General features: G+C 40.9%; 1 protein-coding gene across 1 annotated transcript in view; it reads left to right on the top strand.

Annotated features, from left to right (window-relative positions):
• The window catches only part of LOC140679214 (cholesterol 25-hydroxylase-like), an 8,922-nt gene extending 2,535 nt beyond the window's left edge, over positions 1-6,387 (top strand). Inside the window, exon 2 of the mRNA XM_072914200.1 lies at positions 5,742-6,387. Within this exon, the coding sequence (XP_072770301.1) occupies positions 5,742-6,096 (355 nt within the window). The 3' untranslated portion in view covers positions 6,097-6,387. The remainder of the gene's footprint in view (positions 1-5,741) is intronic.
• The last annotated feature ends 7,393 nt before the right edge of the window (positions 6,388-13,780 follow it).

Here is a 13,780-nt window from a genome sequence, read left to right as displayed (position 1 = left end):
AGACAGACAGGGCTTTGCTGTCCATAACACACACACACACACACCGCAAAATGAGCTAGCGTTACGCTAAAAGCGAATTAGCCTTCACCTCAAGCCAAGACTGCGAGCGAGCTGAGCTGCCTTTCATATTTCTAGAAGGTCAACGGGCTCATAGTGATGTTACTAGTAGTTGACTGGGAGGTGTTTATTATAATTTGGGGAGAGTCCACTGCCTGATGCTTACCTGCTAAACGCTAAGCACTGACTACATGCGCTCTGAATACGCACTGCTGATTGGCTGTTACCGCTCTGTTTGTAACCAATCAGATGGTTGTGTGGGTGGGACAATGCTGGGTGCTGTGTAGAGGACTGACAGAAGGTGTCATGACTTGGTCCTGGGGTTTAGTTTTTCTCGAAGGCAACGGAAAGTTGGCTCGGGCGAGACGGGAATGAAGGTACATTTTTTATTTAAACACTATAAATACAAAACAAGGACGTAAACAAAAGGCGCGCACAATGGCGGAGAACAAACTATGAAACCAAACTCTTGCACAAAGGCAAAAACTATGAACAACAAAAAAACACTAACTGTGGCAATAATAAACAAAACTTACTTGGCATGGACAAAAAGGAGCAGCGTGAACGATGGACATGAAAAAAGAGTCAGAAATGTGCAGAGCATAAATGTGGGGATGTCACCAGCAAGACAAACTGAAAAACAATGAACTTAAATACTACAGACATGATTAACGAAAACTAATGGGTTGCTATGGTGACAAACAAGAGTGCACAATGAGTCCAAACGTGGAACAGGTGAAACTAATGGGTAACCATGGAAACAAGACAAGGGAGTGAAAAGCCAGAAACTAAAAAGTCCAATAACTAAACAAAACATGACTAAGACAAAACATGATTACACAGACATGACAGAAGGAAGCGGAGCAGCTTGTTAAGACTTTAGCTTCGGCAACTACTTTATATGTTTGTGTGGAAACTCGTTCGGTACACCTCCGAACCGAACCGAACCCCCCGTACCGAAACGGTTCAATACAAATGCACGTACCGTTACACCCTTAGTTACTACTAATAATGAAAAAAACACAAAGATGTGTCTTCACATATGTTGATAATGTTTATTTGGCCTTTTTCGTTATGAATGACATGATGACGTCATGTCATTTGGGACGGCATTACCACAAGTAGCTTCGGGAAACACCATGTTTCACCTAACATTCTGAATAATTGTGATCAATAATAGTGATTGATGAAAAATGATCCTGATTATTATGTTGGCAATAATCATGCAGTCCTACAATGGATTGGTTTCAGCGTATTTAATGTAGAAAATGTATCAAAGTGCAATGTTTATCTCAGTATGAATAGAAAAACTAACACAGCTGGACAGGCGAGGAGCCAAGAACCAACTGTTAACTTTTATATATAATTGCTATTTACCAGGAATTTTACTGTGATTAAAACCAGATGGGTTATATATATTCAGTGCATGTTTGTGTTTAAATTGACCAGATTAATAGGTGAGTATTAGTGATAAAACCCTGTAGGAGACATGTGTCCGTAATCTACAATGTACACATTAAAAGTAAATATAAATCTTCCCATGCATTTGTCGAGGGAATTGCAATGTTTAGTCTATGCTTTTTTGTGTCTGTTTGTGTTCGTATGATGGATTCTTCCACTTGACTCCCAACATTCAGCAGAAATCTCAAAATGAAGCATGCACTTGAGCACGATATACAGTAGATGTCCAAACCAAAAGTATGAGACACTATACTTGTTTTTATGTTATTCAGTTATTTCCAGCACATAATTGCAATCATATGTAGGACATTATTAGACAAACAAGATGACTGCTCAGAACGGCAATATCACAACACATCAACAAGCCTAACTAATGCAACCAACCCACATTACAACAATAAAATGAGAATTATATTCATGCTTGTGAGCTCGGCCTGTCTGTCACTTTTAAAAAACTAAATTTTGCCCATCCCGGGTCAGCCCGCGGGACGTCCCAAGTTTAAAAAAAATTTATATATTTGTATTTTTAATCTGTCCTGTCCGGTCTTTGCTAAAGAGAAGTGTGGAACTCGTCTTTTGTTGCCTTATTTGTATTTGACTTGTCTAGATATATTTAGTGTGTAGCGCTAGAGGGGATAGAGAGTGAAATTGTGGGAACAAGAGGGGGATTATATATATATATATATATATATATATATATATATATATATATATATATACATACATACATACATACACACACAGTCACACATACATATACATATATATATATATATACATACTAGAGATGCGCGGATAGGCAATTATTTCATCCGCAACCGCATCAGAAAGTCGTCAACCATCCGCCATCCACCCGACCTAACATTTAATCAGAACCGCATCCGCCCGCACCCGCCCGTTGTTATATATCTAATATAGACGATGCAAGGCATTAGTGAGGTTATAAAGCTTTTGCCTGTTAAAGAAAGGAGACTGATCCAATGCAGCACTGACATTCGCGTGCCACGCTGTCACGACCCAGACGCACACCAGTGCGCAATCATATGGGAGCCGCGCTGAGCGCACCTCCAAGCGCGTCTCGCTGCCGGCGACGGCCGGGTATGGGCCCGACGCTCCAGCGCCATCCATTTTCAGGGCTAGTTGATTCGGCAGGTGGGTTGTTACACACTCCTTAGCGGGTTCCGACTTCCATGGCCACCGTCATGCTGTCTATATCAACCAGGGTGAGCCCCACCCCTTTCGTGAGCGCACTGCGCGCGGAGTGACCCCTGTTACGCACCCCCGGCAACGGGGATGGCGGGCAGGTAAGCTGCGCGGGCGGATCGCGCGGAGTGACCCCTGTTACTAGCCCCCGGCCACGGGGTTGGCGGGCAGGTAAGCTGCTTACCTGCTGCGCGTGACGCCGGCCGGGGCGAAGGCGGACGAGGCGGGGTGTCGGTGCGGTGGGCGCGGTGGTGACCCTGGACGTGCGTCGGGCCCTTCTCGCGGATCGCCTCAGGTACGGCTCCCGGTGGGGCCCTCTCGGGGGAAGGGGCCTCGGTCCCGGACCCCGGCGAGGCGTCCCTTCTCCGCTCCGTAAAAGTGTCCATCTCTTCTTTCTTTTTTTCTTCTGTTGTGGCATATGCTGCAGGTGCCTGCTCGTTTTTCGTATGTGGGTAACAACATTTAACTATGTATATATATTTCCGAATTGGTTTAACTGCCACCCGCCTGAATCTATTTAAAATCTTTTTTTTTTTTTTTCAATCGCCCGACCCGACCCGCGGATAAAATCTAATTTTTTTAAATTTCATCCGCCCGATCCGCGGATAATCCGCGGACTCCGCGGTTGTGCCCGCAAACCGTGCATCTCTAATATGCACATACTTGTTGGTCACAAAAATCATTCATGAAGTTTGGTTCTTTTATGAATTTATTATGGCTCTACTGAATATGTGAGCAAATGTGCTGGGTCAAAAGTATACATACAGCAATGTTAATATTTGCTTACATGTCCCTTGGCAAGTTTACCTGCAATAAGGCGCTTTTGGTAGCCATCCACAAGCTTCTGGTAAGCTTGTGGATGACATTACATTGACAAAGATAAGATAAGACCTTCTGGAGGAAAGTTCTGTGGTCAGCTGAAACAAAAATTGAGATGTTTGGAGGAGAAAAGGTGAGGCCTTTAATCCCAGGAACACCAAACCTACCGTCAAGCATGGTGGTGGTACTATTATGCTCTGGGCCTGTTTTACTGCCAATGGAACTGGTGCTTTACAGAGTAAATGGGACAATGAAAAAGGAGGATTACCTCTAAATTCTTCAGGACAACCTAAAATCATCAGCCCGGAGGTTGGGTCTGGGGCACAGTTGGGTGTTCCAACAGGACAATGACCCCAAACACACGTCAAAAGTGGTAAAGGAATGGCTAAATCAGGCTAGAATTAAGGTTTTAGAATGGCCTTCCCAAAGTCCTGACTTAAAACATGTGGACAATGCTGAAGAAACAAGTCCATGTCAGAAAACCAACACATTTAGCTGAACTGCACCAATTTTGTCAAGAAGAGTGGTCAAAAATTCAAGCAGAAGCTTGTGGATGACTACCAAAAGCGCCTTATTGCAGGTAAACTTGCCAAGGGACATGTAACCAAATATTAACATTACTGTATGTAGAGATATTATCGGCCGATAAATGCTTTAAAATGTAATATCGGAAATTATCGGTATCGGTTTCAAAAAGTAAAATTCATGGCTTTTTAAAACGCCGCTGTACTGAGTATAACACGGACGTAGGGAGAAGTACAGAGCGCCAATAAACCTTAAAGGCACTGCCTTTTGCGTGCCGGCCCGATCACATAATATCTACGGCTTTTCACACACACACAAGTGAATGCAAGGCATACTTGGTCAACAGCCATACAGGTCACACTGAGGGTGGCCGTGTAAACAACTTTAACACTGTTACAAATATGAACCCACACCAAACAAGAATGACAAACACATTTCGGGAGAACATCCGCACCGTAACACAACATAAACATTCATTAACGGTGTTACAAAAAAGATCAATTAGAATAATACATAATGTTGGATATAGAGAACATATATTATTTATTGAATCAAAGATACTGAAATTCTACGACATAGTGAATTTGCAAACAGCTAAAATGATACACAAAGCAAACTATAACCTGCTACCCAAGAATATACAACAATTCTTCTCAAAAAAAGAGGAGAAATATAATCTTAGAGAGAAATGTAATTTAAAACATTTGTATGCACGTACAACACTTAAGACCTTCAGTATATCAGTATGTGGAATTAAATTATGGAATGGATTAAGCAAAGCAATCAAACAATGTACTAATATGATCCACTTCAAGAAACTCTTCAAACTTAAAGTGTTTACAAAGTACAAAGAAGAAGAACCATGATAAACATTCTGTATTTATTTAACTCATCCATTCTTTCATTCTTTCACTCACAAACTAATCTTACTTATCTCAACATATGAAATGTAACTTACTTCACCAATTATTATTTATTTACTTATTTTTATTGTGATTACTTATGGAGTATATTGTGAATAAATTGAGAACAGGAAGTGAACAAAAGTTTTAGCAACTGTTATGTAAAAGAAAAGGTGTAGGATTAAATAAGCTCTGCTTCTTCCTACTCCTTTTCGAACATGTTGAATAGAGAAACTGGAGATTGTGATGTATCATGTTGTATGATTGCATGTTCGAAATAAACTCAAACTCAACTCAACTCAACAACAGAACAAATACCCAGAAGCCCTTGCAGCACTAACTCTTCCGGGACACCCCCATAATGTGTTAATTTCACGACTGTATATATCGGTATCGGTTGATATCGGAATCGGTAATTAAGAGTTGGACAATATCGGATGTCGGCAAGAAAGCCATCTCTAGCTGTATGTATACTTTTGACCCAGCAGATTTGCTCACATTTTCAGTAGAGCCATAATAAATTCATAAAAGAACCAAACTTCATGAATGTTTTTTTGTGACCAACAAGTATGTGCTCCAATCACTCTATCACAAAAAAATAAGAGTTGTATAAATGATTGGAAACTCAAGACAGCCATGACTTTATGTTCTTTACAAGTGTATGTCAACTTTTGACCAGGACTGTATGTTTGTTATTGCAGTTGCAGCTTAGGAACTAGATGAGTTTGTTTCATAAGAAGCTTTTTCATGACTCAAGTTTGTGTTCCTCACCAGGGTTCCTTGGCTCTACTGCAACATCCACCAGGAGCACCACCGGCACCACATACCCTTCGCCCTGCAGGCCCAGGATGCCAGTGCCCCCGAGCTGCTCTCCCTGCTGCTCCTCGCCCTGGTCAGCGCCTGGTTGGTGGACTGCCACCCTTTGAGCCAAACCCTCTTCCACCTTCTTAACACTTGGCTGGCGGTGGAGGACCACAGCGGCTACAGTCTGCCTTGGGGTCTGCACAAGCTGCTTCCTCTCCTGGGGGGAGCCCCCCACCACCACGCGCACCACGCCCGGAACAATGGCAACTACGCCCCCTATTTCACGCACTGGGACCGCCTCTTCGGCACATACTCTGGCGATTGATTGACGCTTCGTTTGTTTTTCCCCTTGCGCAACATAGGGCATTATAGAGATATGTGATTATTTAATCTTCGGTATGTAAGAACTACATGGTGGATGCTGGTTATTCTGCTTATTTTCCATACTTAACCGCAGTTCTGTTTTTAAAAAATGAACTTCGGAAGGTCCCCAGTGTCACATGCAGTTTTTTTTCCGAGAGTGAAAGTTAAACACAGGAAAGTACCGCAGAGACCGAGGCAGGAAAGAAGGTCAGCAAGGACTGATCAGATACATTTTCTGTGGACCGGAAAGTTTTGTATGCATTCGTTAAAATAAAGTATACGATTTATTTGAAGTCTGTTCACTTTTGTCTGCCACAGCTGCTTTCACTTTCTGCTGTCACTTCATAAACCCCCTCCTTGTTAAAGCCTGCCAGTAGAACACAGACGTGTCTGGATGGAGCTCAAGTTTCTATGTTTTCTGTCCCGGTTAAAGACCTCTGTGCCTCCACGGTCCTCAAGAGATGCACCCGCAGGGACCAGATGAAGAAACCAAAAACCACATGGTCTCGAGATGAGAAAGCTCTCAAGTCGGTTGTACACGCTGACAATGTTTTCGCAGCAGACTCGTGCTGTCTTACACAATCTTTTAAAAAAACGAAACCGCCAGTTTTTTTAAAAGGCCTCTGCTGGGGTCGCGCCAAGTGATTTGTGGAACTACACTTTTATAGGTCTGCTTTGGAGTTGTGTAAACAAAGTGCAATTTAACTCTCTAGATCAGTGGTTCTCTAATATTTTCCGCCAAGTACCGCCTTAGAAAACACTTCAAAACACTCTTTCCACCCTTCGCCTGGACTACTGCAATGCACTTTATGCTGGCATTAGCCAAAAAGCTCTAGTTAGTCCACAACGCGGCAGCACGACTTTTAACAGGGGCCAGGAAACGCCAGCATATATTCCCAATTCTTGAGAGTATTAGTTTATGATCATGATTTATGTTAGGCCAGCAGAGAAGGCCTTGCTGGCACACCCCTGCATAAACATAATCAACAATAATACTCCATATACAGTGCATATTTACAGACCCGCTCATGGCTCTTTAAATGTCTTTAATCGGTCAAGTAAAAGCATATTTATGATCAATAATATAAACCCCGTTTCCATATGAGTTGGGAAATTGTGTTAGATGTAAATATAAACGGAATACAATGATTTGCAAATCATTTTCAACTCATATTCAGTTGAATATGCTACAAAGACAACATATTTGATGTTCAAACTGATAAACATTTTTTTTTGTTGCAAATAATCATTAACTTTAGAATTTGATGCCAGCAACGCGTGACAAAGAAGTTGGGAAAGGTGGCAATAAATACTGATAAAGTTGAGGAATGCTCATCAAACACTTATTTGGAACATCCCACAGGTGAACAGGCAAATTGGGAACAGGTGGGTGCCATGATTGGGTATAAAAGTAGATTCCATGAAAAGCTCAGTCATTCACAAACAAGGATGGGGCGAGGGTCACCACTTTGTCAACAAATGCGTGAGCAAATTGTTGAACAGTTTAAGAAAAACCTTTCTCAACCAGCTATTGCAAGGAATTTAGGGATTTCACCATCTACGGTCCGTAATATCATCAGAGGGTTCAGAGAATCTGGAGAAATCACTGCACGTAAGCAGCTAAGCCCGTGACCTTCGATCCCTCAGGCTGTACTGCATCAACAAGCGACATCAGTGTGTAAAGGATATCACCACATGGGCTCAGGAACACTTCAGAAACCCACTGTCAGTAACTACAGTTGGTCGCTACATCTGTAAGTGCAAGTTAAAACTCTCCTATGCAAGGCGAAAACCGTTTATCAACAACACCCAGAAACGCCGTCGGCTTCGCTGGGCCTGAGCTCATCTAAGATGGACTGATACAAAGTGGAAAAGTGTTCTGTGGTCTGACGAGTCCACATTTCAAATTGTTTTTGGAAACTGTGGACGTGGTGTCCTTTGGACCAAAGAGGAAAAGAACCATCCGGATTGTTATAGGCGCAAAGTTGAAAAGCCAGCATGTGTGATGGTATGGGGGTGTATTAGTGCCCAAGACATGGGTAACTTACACATCTGTGAAGGTGCCATTAATGCTGAAAGGTACATACAGGTTTTGGAGCACCATCCAAGCAACGTTACCATGGACGCCCCTGCTTATTTCAGCAAGACAATGCCAAGCCACGTGTTACATCAACGTGGCTTCATAGTAAAAGAGTGCGGGTACTAGACTGGCCTGCCTGTAGTCCAGACCTGTCTCCCATTGAAATTATGAAGCCTAAAATACCACAACGGAGACCCCCGGACTGTTGAACAACTTAAGCTGTACATCAAGCAAGAATGGGAAAGAACTCCACCTGAGAAGCTTAAAAAAATGTGTCTCCTCAGTTCCCAAACGTTTACTGAGTTTTGTTAAAAGGAAAGGCCATGTAACACAGTGGTGAACATGCCCTTTCCCAACTACTTTGGCACGTGTTGCAGCCATGAAATTCTAAGTTAATTATTATTTGCAAAAAAAAAATAAAGTTTATGAGTTTGAACATCAAATATGTCGTCTTTGTAGTGCATTCAACTGAATATGGGTTGAAAAGGATTTGCAAATCATTGTATTCCGTTTATATTTACATCTAACACAATTTCCCAACTCATATGGAAACGGGGTTTGTATTTGCCACAATCGCATGATTGCTGCCGCACCTTTGTCGCATATTTTTTATGTGCTTTCCGTGCAAAAAAGCAACCTCTCTGAAAACGAAATGAATTATACAATGAAACATGACACAATGTCTCCGTATTGGTGAAGTCATTAATCAGTCCAAGCATTGGAGGTAGTACTGCACTCTACCTGTATAGGTGCCAAACGAAGTCCGGGTGTCGATTGACGTAAAATCAACCTGCGTCATCATTTTCGATGTTTTTGTTGCATTGGGTGGAGTAAAGAAGCATTTAAGCACTCTTGGCTCTAATAGTCAGTCAATCAAACTTCATTTATATGACACCTGCTATGCACGGGCAAGTTGCAACACAAGGTGCTTCACAAACATAAAACAACACACATACGCATGCACACACACGCACACAATGCACTATTGGCAATAACAAAACATGGTTCTAGATTAGCGGTGTCCCAACTACGGCCCGCAGCATCCATCCATCCATTTTCTACCGCTTATTCCCTTTGGGGTCGCGGGGGGCGCTGGAGCCTATCTCAGCTACAATCGGGCGGAAGGCGGGGTACACCCTGGACAAGTCGCCACCTCATCGCAGCATGTTGTTGCCAATTCAACTAGTTTAGCTATGTTAAATGTAAATACAGTAGAAGAAGAGAATGTTACATGATAATAATCTAGCGCTAGTCATTTTAAAGATACGTATCAAACAGATAAGTTCAACTTTCCACTGCTTTTTGATGTTGGCAATGTAACAGAGTAATTGTAGCATGTTACTGCCCACCTCTGTATATAACCAAATGCAAATAACCTTCCCCAGTCATGGTGCAAATAAAAAATCCAACCACCACAAAATGCCAACAGACATGGTCACACAAAACAACCTGCTCACTGAACTTTGTGGACATTGTTAAAAAAAAACGTCCATGCACTATAAAAAACAAAACACAATTGCACCTATATCCATTACAAACACTCTCCACAATTATTTGTGTGTTATTACTTATGTTTGCTGTGTTTTAGCTGATTCTGATTGATTACACAACTTTAAGGAGGTTGTCATGGACGTAAACAAGGCAGAAGTAGAACTTTCACATACTCTTAATATACAAATATTTTAATTATTAATGATACATCCATTATATTAATATGATATGTACACATATACATGTATAGGCTTACATACATATATATATATATATATATATATATATATATATATATATATGTATATATATATATATATATATATATATATATATATATATATATATATATACTGTATATATGTATATATATATATATATATATATATATATATATATATATACATACACAGTATATAGTCGAGGTTTCTGTGGCTTAGAGCGGAATATACATTAGGTCAGGAAAAAACACAGAGGCTATATCATCCCTACAAGCCTGTTTCGCAGGGGCATATATGTGTGTGTGTATATATATATATATATATATATATATATATATACATGCAATCGGCTTTCGGCCCTCGGTCATATTTTTCTAGCCCAATGCGGCCTCCAAGTCAAAAAGTTTGGACACCCCTGCTCTAGATAATGTTACAATTTTCCATGCCAACAAAGGAAGTAAGCGCCCAAAAGTACAGCAAGGCTACACTTTTCAAAATCTGCTAACCTGATGCTAATTTACACTAGATTTGCCACTGACATGCTACCGATTAGCATTAGCGATTTTACATGGCCAGTTCCAACACCTACAAATTTGGTAATCAAAAATAAGACGCGTGTTCCAATCAAACAGCGATGTGGTAAGTACAACACTTATAGTTTAAACACTTTGTAGGTCTCAACAAAAGAAAAAGACAGATCCCATTCAACTCAATAGCAAACATTACTTGGGGCGGCATAGCTCGACTGGTAGGGCGGCCGTTCCAGCAACTGGAGGGTTCCGGGTTCGATTCCCGCTTCCGCCATCCTAGTCTCTGCCGTTGTGTCCTTGGGCAAGACACTTTACCCACCCATTGGGTTTCACTATGTAAAGCGCTATATAAAAAAATTATATATATCAATCAATCAATCAATCAATGTTTATTTATATAGCCCTAAATCACAAGTTATATCATACTTGCCAACCCTCCCGGATTTTCCGGGAGACTCCCGAAATTCAGCGCCTCTCCCAAAAACCTCCCGGGACAAATATTCTCCCGAAAATCTCCCGATTTTCAGCCGGAGCTGGAAGCCACGCCCCCTCCAGTTCCATGCGGACCTGAGTGAGGACAGCCTTTTTTCCCGGGAGGACAACAGGGTGACAAGAACTAAATCATCCAGACTAGAGATCAATTGTATTATTATGTTTATCTTACCTAAAAATACATATATTTATTAATTTAAAAAAAAAAAACTAAATACATTTTTTACTATATTTTGCTAAAAACATCAAAATTAATTATTTTTATTTTTATTTTTTCCTGACTCCTTATTACATCCAGCCATAGAATTATACATTAAAATAAACATATTTGAAATAATTAATTTTAAATTATCATAATAATTCATTTAAAATGACCATATTTAATTATTAAAATAATTGCTTGTTTATCAACAACTTTAGCATTTTATTCATTACATTTTGAAACTCTCAGAAGCCAAGTTATGTTATATTCCTTAATATTTATTTATGCAAGTTTTTAGTATCAATTATCTAAACACAGTTTTGTTTGCATATTTTCAGGATGTAGATATATATATATATATATATATATATATATATATATATATATATATATATATATATATATATATATATACACAGTATATCAATATACTCCTCCCCTCTTAACCACGCCCCGCCCCACCCCCGACCACGCCCCCACCCACCCACCTCCCGAAATCAGAGGTCTCAAGGTTGGCAAGTATGATATATATATATATATATATGTATATATATATATATATATATATATATATATATAATTAACTTCCTGGCTCTAATGTCTTGGAATTGCAGCTAGATGCAAAATTGACTATATGAAAAAAAGACAGTATTAATATTAATCTCAGTATTAAATGTTAAATATAATTGTTTATATTTTTTAACAATATATACAGTATATATATAACAAATATATACAGTTGAGTACTGTAATTGATTTCCAGGTACCGGGTGGGAATTGGTATCCCATCGATTCAGATGTCAAAGGTTTCCATCCATCCATTCAGTCCCTCTCGGGGTCGCTGGGGTGGCTGGAGCCTATCCCAGCTGCATTCAGGTGGAAGGCGGAGTACATCTTGGACAAGTCGCTACCTCATCGCAGCGCCAGACAGACAACGTTTACATTCAAACTCTCGGGCCAATTTACTGTTGCCAATCAAACCTATGCCCAGGTGCATGTCTTTGGAGGTGGGAGGAAGCCGGAGTCCCCTGGGGGACCCACGCGGAGAGACCATGCAAACTCCACACTTTCTGAGGACCCAGGATCTTCTTACTGTGAGGTACCAGCACCAACCCCTGTTCTACCGTGCTGCCCATGTGAAAGGTACACATGTCTAAATTACAGGCAGTTTCGGTGCAGAGGGAGAACGGGAAGGGTAAGCTAACACTGTCATCAAGTGGCCAACTTATGCAAAGACACTTGCCATGGCTCTGAGAAGTCTACTCAGTCCTGACACTTCAATTACAAACCCCATTTCCACATGAGTTGGGAAATTGTGTTGGATGTAAATATAAACAGAATACAATGATTTGTAAATCCTTTTCAACCCATATTCAATTGAATGCACTACAAAGACAACATATTTGATGTTCAAACTCATAAACTTTATTTATTTTTTTTGCAAATAATCATTAACTTAGAATTTCATGGCTGCAACACGTGCCAAAGTAGTTGGGAAAGGGCATGTTCACTACTGTGTTACATGGCCTTTCCTTTTAACAACACTCAGTAAACGTTTGGGAACTGAGGAGACACATTTTTGAAGCTTCTCAGGTGGAATTCTTTCCCATTCTTGCTTGATGTACAGCTTAAGTTGTTCAACAGTCCGGGGGTCTCCGTTGTGCTATTTTAGGCTTCATAATGCGCCACACATTTTCAATGGGAGACAGGTCTGGATTACAGGCAGGCCAGTCTAGTACCCGCACTCTTTTACTTTTACACGTTGATGTAACACCTGGCTTGGCATTGTCTTGCTGAAATAAGCAGGGGCGTCCATGGTAACGTTGCTTGGATGGCAACATATGTTGCTCCAAAACCTGTATGTACCTTTCAGCATTAATGGTGCCTTCACAGATGTGTAAGTTACCCATGTCTTGGGCACTAATACACCCCCATACCATCACACATGCTGGCTTTTACACTTTGCGCCTATAACAATCCGGATGGTTCTTTTCCTCTTTGGTCCGGAGGACACGACGTCCACAGTTTCCAAAAACAATTTGAAATGTGGACTCGTCAGACCACAGAACACTTTTCCACTTTGTATCAGTCCATCTTAGATGAGCTCAGGCCCAGCGAAGCCGACGGCGTTTCCGGGTGTTGTTGATAAACGGTTTTCGCCTTGCATAGGAGAGTTTTAACTTGCACTTACAGATGTAGCAACCAACTGTAGTTACTGACAGTGGGTTTCTGAAGTGTTCCTGAGCCCATGTGGTGATATCCTTTACACACTGATGTCGCTTGTTGATGCAGTACAGCCTGAGGAATCGAAGGTCACGGGCTTAGCCGCTTACGTGCAGTGATTTCTCCAGATTCTCTGAACCCTTTGATGATATTACGGACCGTAGATGGCGAAATTCCTTGCAATAGCTGGTTGAGAAAGGTTTTTCTTAAACTGTTCAACAATTTGCTCACGCATTTGTTGACAAAGTGGTGACCCTCGCCCCATCCTTGTTTGTGAATGACTGAGTATTTCATGGAATCTACTTTTCTACCCAATCATGGCACCCACCTGTTCCCAATTTGCCCGTTCACCAAATAAGTGTTTGATGAGCATTCCTCAACTTTATCAGTATTTATTGCCACCTTTC

This window comes from Nerophis lumbriciformis, linkage group LG12 (assembly GCF_033978685.3).
Source record: "Nerophis lumbriciformis linkage group LG12, RoL_Nlum_v2.1, whole genome shotgun sequence".
In the NCBI taxonomy this organism is placed as follows: Eukaryota; Metazoa; Chordata; class Actinopteri; order Syngnathiformes; family Syngnathidae; genus Nerophis; species Nerophis lumbriciformis.
Note: the sequence above shows the minus strand (reverse complement) of the source record. Positions and strands in the feature narration are given on the sequence as shown.